The following is a 5,931-nucleotide window of genomic DNA, read 5'->3' on the forward strand; positions in this document are numbered from 1 at the left end:
ACAGAACCGCCGGTCGAGGAGAAGGTGTGACTTCGCGGTGCCAGACCGTACCCTGGCTTCGGGATGTGCCGAAGGGAGCTCACAACTGGTTTCAAATCAGTCAATCGACAGTATTACTGATTAGTGTAAACGGGAATAGTGGAAATCTTTCATTCCCATACGAATGCCCAACGTTCGCCAAGTACAAAAAAATACAAGAAAAAAGAACACACATTCTGTGCATAAAATAATTATACGGAGGTGGTTTTGATCCCACTCGTGTACAAGATTCGAATCATCGAGAGATTTCATTTTATCCTCTTCTTTTTCTTCTTCTTCTTCTTCTCTTTTTACGTACGTTTTATCTCACTTCACGAACACGAGAATTCAGATTTATCTTTGACAACCTTTTTTCTTTTTTCTTATAAAGAAAGAAAGAAAGAAAGAAAAGATCGTCAAAGATGAAAGAGAAGAGGAATAATTAAAAAAAAGAAAAGAAAATTTAAAAGCTATCGTGTAAAAATATCCTCATTGTTCGAGTTTTCGTTTGTCGATCTGTTTATAACGCATCCCCACGGCAAAATGGTGGAACGTATATCCGATGTTCAAAGTGCGCAAGCATTTATTTCTCGTTTAATACTGTGCAAGGTAATACGTAACAATGAAAAAAGGTAAATATATATATATATGTAATGTAATTATATATAAAATATATTATATTTAAAATGTATATACGAAGAAGCCAACACCTGTGTGTATATGTAAAATACGATCAACGTACGCTTCTCCAAATAAGCTTAAGAGAACAAAAAGCATTCCTCCCGTGAAGACAAGTCAACGAATCGTGTTTCTTTTCGATCTTTATTACGCGACGACTGCTCTTGAGAAGTCTCGTTCTTTTTTCTCCCGTTTCAATACGCTGAAAAACGAATCTCAGACCGATGAAATTTGCTCGCAGCACACTGCCGCATTGTAAGGATAACAGAAAGAGATTTTCTGCCTCTCTTTCTTTGTGTTTTTTTTTTTTTCTTTCTTTTTTTACGCTAATTTTGAACTTGACTTGAGATCAACGGTAGGTGAATTGGAAAGTTCTCGGACTCACCGAATGATAGTGCCTAGCGGCGTTTGGAAGAGTGAAGGCGCGTTGAGTACCAAGGGGTGGATAGTTTCTGGGAGCCGGGGAACGTGCCGATGACCTCCCAACTGCCGCCCACGCAAACACAACACAAACACAAAAACACAAATAGAGACACGATGATACAGGTAGCAGTGTTGGCTAACGTAGATAGCGGTAAATCCTATCGACTTTTTTTGAATGTTTCCAACATTGGAAGATATGCGTTCAACCAGGCCAAAATATACCACGAAAATATGTCAGCCTACTAGATACGTATATATATACGAAATACGTATATAATATTGTATATAACAACAATCTTCCTTTTCCTTTTATACGCAAAGCAATAATATAATAAAAAGTTTATGCAGTGCTGAAAATATACAACTGTCATGCGGCGAAATGAAAATTTATACAAGTTAATATATATAGCACGAAATTGATAATGTACATATTTCCGAGCGCGTATGTATGTATTGCGATTATCTTCCAATATTGTATAGTAATTAAAAAAAAAAAAAATAAATAAAATAAAATAAAAAAAAAAACATTCCATAAAAGTATGAGAGAGAATGAAGTTTGGAGCGATATGTGTTCGTGTATGAATGAATGAGGTTGCCAAGAGTGAAATTTACAATAGATATAATATTACCATGCGAGAAAGGGAGAAAGAAAGGAAGTAGCAAAAAATATTATCTAAATAATGAATCGTATGTATAAACATATTGATGAATAATCACGCACGAAATAATGGAAATCGATATTACGCTACTTGAAAAGGATGAACTTTCCACGCACGCTATTTCTGTTACTCGTATTTTGGCGTATTAAAGAAATAATCGAGAAAGATAAGAAGAGGCAAGCACATCGAAGGTAATATTGCCGACCACATGCAGAAGCGGAATAAATACATCACCTGTCACGTTAATGGGCGCCCAGTGTATGCTGTGGTATTTGGTGCTATGCCACTTAACTTATAAACTCCTGCTCGAGTTTACACGCACAGTGTGTTATCGTTCGTTAATCGAGCATCATCACCCCTTCCCACTGCAAGATTCGTACGTTGCAACGTTCCGTTCCACGATAAAGGAGATTTTTTTTTTTATTTTATATATTTCTTTCTTTCTTTCTTTTTTTTTTGTAATATGAAAGGGATTTTTTTTGTTACCCCCACCCCTACTATCGTCTCGAAATTTAACGAGCCGATGTTATACAATAAATAAACGATAGAGTGGTAAATGTTAGTGTTATGTGCGAACGTGTGGACATGTATGAGATGATTATCACTTAATGTTAATGAAACGATCATGAAATATATATATAAATATAAAGTGACGAATAGATTGGTTACACATTTAAAAGGAACTTACCGTTGTAACTAGGTCCTACGCTAGATCTATAACTGAAACCATCATCGTCCTCCCACGGTCTGGCGTGATCTATGTTCCTCGAAGGCGCTACGCGAAAATTAAATTTATATAATTTAAATACACTTATCATCAAAGTGGAACGATTAAAGAATGAATCATGATAACTCACAAGCGCCAACTGGACTCTCGTATCGCAGTCTATAAGTCGGTTCTCTGGCAGCTGATGGCGTTCTCGACGCATTTCTAGGATCAACGTTCGCGGCTCTGTGTCTCAAATTCTCTCGATCCTTTTCACGATCTTGCAAAAACACTTTCGCTATTCCAGTATCGATTTTGCTCAGCTCGTCCTGTTCTTTCTTCAACTTCTCCTCCACCTCCTTTATATAAGTTTTGTTATCCACCTCGTCCTCGTCGTCGGATGCAGGTACTCCCTGAATCGAATATCGAATCAGATAGATAAAACGTGCAGAGAGCTTAAGAATATCGTGTCGTCGCAATTCGTCGTGTTACCTTATAAGTGTCGGACCATCGTCTACGTCTTTCAGGATCTGTATAAGGATAAGGTGGAGCGGGAAAATCATCTCTCTCGATCGGCGGTTTGGTTCCAGGAGGAGGTTTCATGGCGTCCGGATAATGCGCCAACTCTATTGGCTCGTCATTATCTACTTGACTGGCCGGTGACTTTGGTCTGGTCTCGCTGAGAGCATCGACCAGAGCACGCATTCCAGATCGGCTGCTGCGTCCGCCACTGCTTCTTATCGAACGTGACGCTAAAATAAAATCATCGCATGATTTAGCGACGCGTATATCACGCACGATCCGGTTCCGTTTAAATATTTTATGATATTTAATTCTATTGCACACACAATTCTAATACAACTCTACAGAATTTAATTTTTATCAAAATTCTGTTTCTTTCGATCTCGAGAGAAATAAAGATGAATACCACTTACAGCTAGGTCTATGAAAGTGTGGGCTAGTCGGAGGTTTGTCGTACGGCTGTATCGGACGTCTCAAGTATCCTTGGGTCGGCGTTTCGGTCAAGTACGAATAAGTATAAATCCTAGACACATCTTCGGATGGACCACGTCCGTATTCTCGCAATATCAATCCGGGACTTCCAGTTCGCGCGGGATAATACTGGGGCAATTAACGTATATTATCACGGCTAAACTCATGCTGTTTCTTTTTCGATCAATCTTAAAGCGTCTCTCATACAGCTAAATTTACTCGGCAAAGGAATATAAAAACTCAACGCGCTTTGATTCTCTCTCAAGAGAAATCCACTGTTTCGAGATATCATTGAAAAATCTTTCGTAATCGCAAAAGCTAGCTTCGTTAAATATTTGAGAATAAATTAGCATAATGAGTCATCTTAGATGATGAAATTTATCATCGATAATAATTATTAAAACCATTATATTCGTGACCATCTTATCTTTTAGGGAATTTTTAATTCAAAATCATTTTTAAGTAACCAAGGAAATTACGTACACTTATATCTGACTTTCTATTTACTATTAAATTATATATTTATACTATTAAATTTCAATAAGATCTTCTCACTTTTTTTAAAAATATTTCTACTTCCGATAGAGATGCAAAGTAAATAGAAGAATAATCAAAAATTTACAAGGCAGCATCGTCCATCAACGATGTAAAAATTTCGAAGCTAGCTGTTACAAAATGAAATCAGGAATACGGATCATAAATATTTTAAAATATTTCATAAATAAATAAAAATGTCTCTTGAGAGAATGGCTGTGCTAGGAGATACATGGCATACCTTGCGACTGAGGCTGCTGTAAGGGCTGCAGAGTGATCCGTTCAGGCTTGGCGTGCGTGACCGCAATGAAAACTATACACAATGATCGTGCGAAAAAAAAAAAAGATAAACAACGATTAAGAAAGCAACAATAAAAATAAAAAAATAATAAAGAAGATCAAATCATAAATGGTAAATCGTTAAAATATATATATATATAAATATGTATATGTATAATATATGTATATAAAATTTTGGGCATCGAAGCGTGCTATAAAGATACGACATGTTAAGGAACATATGCATGTTAAAAGCCACATAATGTATCATTGAATACAATGGGAACGAAGCTATACACAAAGCTAATTACGAATAAAAAAAAAAAAAAAAAAAAAAAAAAAGGAAAAATCTTAAAAATATATATATATAAATATGTATATGTATAATATATGTATATAAAATTTTGGGCATCGAAGCGCGCTATAAAGATACGACATGTTAAGGAACATATGCATGTTAAAAGCCACATCATGTATCATTGAATACAATGGGGACGAAGCTATACACAAAACTAATTACGAAAAAAAAAAAAAGAATAGAAAGTACTTTGGGCTCTAAATGGGTCTACTTAAAATTGTTTTGGAAAACAAGGAAAAAAAAAAAAAAAAAAAAAAAAAGAATAGTAAGTACTTTAGGCTCTAAATTGGTCTACTCTAAATTGCTCTGTATAACAACGGACACAAAAATGAACCGAGCAGCAAAAAACGTTTCACATGAAAGTACGTGTCGTACAACAGTCCAAATATAAGCACGATGCAAGCTGAACTTCGTATTTCGCGAGCCAGAGCTGGCTCGAGAACAATATATTTCCTCTTGGTTATTTTTCCCCCCTTGTTTCTCTTTTTATTTCCCCCCTGCCGCCTTTTTTCATTACGATCGAATGACAAACTTCAAAATTCAAGTATGCGCACAGACACGATTTAGGTCGATCAACGGTGTACGATGCAATTGAACGGAAAAATGCAATTGGCGGACGTGGACAGCGACGTGCACGCGTTAATTACGAATGTCGATGTTCGAGATGAATGTTATTTGAAGCAATTAATCACGCGTTGTCGAATACATAAACGGATGATATTAGATATTAACGTACACGTCCGTACGGAAAATGTTAATGACACCTTTCCCTCCGCGACGTATTTAATGATCCATGACTATCGTGATTACAGGGGGAAAAAAAATGAATACTAAAATAGTTATGAATAATCACAAAAATAAAACAAATGATGAAACAAATGCAGTGATCTGTACACAGACACGAATGTACACGTATGATACAATATTTTACAAAAACTAAATATAATACACAGTTGGCCAGTTCCGATTCAAAAATTCGCGGTTAAACGAATTATAAAAATAAAAAAGAAATCGCGACTAATATTCGAATCCTATTTGACTGCTCATCGATCGACTGAAAGTGACCGTAACATCGACGGAAGTAGTCGGACAGTCGATGACCTTAATTGAACTTCCGACTTTCCTCCGATCCCCGCTATCTTACCTGCATCTCCGATGCGCTGCTGGAAATCCGTTCTGATTCTCGATGCTGTGGCGTGTGAGCTTCTCCGTGGCCGTTCACGATACCATTGGGTCCGCTAGGACCCGGGCCACAACGGGGATGCCAAATGGCAGCGCCCTGC

General features: G+C 36.8%; 1 protein-coding gene across 12 annotated transcripts in view; it reads right to left on the reverse strand.

The window, feature by feature from the left end:
* LOC102671424 (actin-binding LIM protein 2) overlaps positions 1 to 5,931 on the reverse strand; it is a 12,520-nt gene that overhangs the window by 4,135 nt on the left and 2,454 nt on the right. For 5 of the 12 annotated variants that reach the window (XM_031513986.1, XM_006623142.2, XM_031513988.1 and 2 more), the window contains exons 4-10: positions 5,793 to 5,931; positions 4,253 to 4,324; positions 3,420 to 3,606; positions 2,977 to 3,236; positions 2,636 to 2,897; positions 2,467 to 2,553; positions 1,082 to 1,182 (exon numbers count right to left, since the gene is read on the reverse strand). The exon at positions 5,793 to 5,931 is cut by the window's right edge and continues 2 nt beyond it. In XM_031513986.1, the coding sequence (XP_031369846.1) occupies positions 1,082 to 1,182; positions 2,467 to 2,553; positions 2,636 to 2,897; positions 2,977 to 3,236; positions 3,420 to 3,606; positions 4,253 to 4,324; positions 5,793 to 5,931 (1,108 nt within the window). Of the gene's footprint in view, position 1; positions 86 to 1,081; positions 1,183 to 2,466; positions 2,554 to 2,635; positions 2,898 to 2,976; positions 3,237 to 3,419; positions 3,607 to 4,252; positions 4,325 to 5,792 lie in introns of those variants that run through there. The other 7 variants (XR_422723.2, XR_422722.2, XM_031513989.1 and 4 more) reach the window with 4 other exon arrangements.

The sequence above is a fragment of the Apis dorsata genome, unplaced genomic scaffold, assembly GCF_000469605.1.
Source record: "Apis dorsata unplaced genomic scaffold, Apis dorsata 1.3 scaffold_815, whole genome shotgun sequence".
Taxonomy (NCBI): Eukaryota; Metazoa; Arthropoda; class Insecta; order Hymenoptera; family Apidae; genus Apis; species Apis dorsata.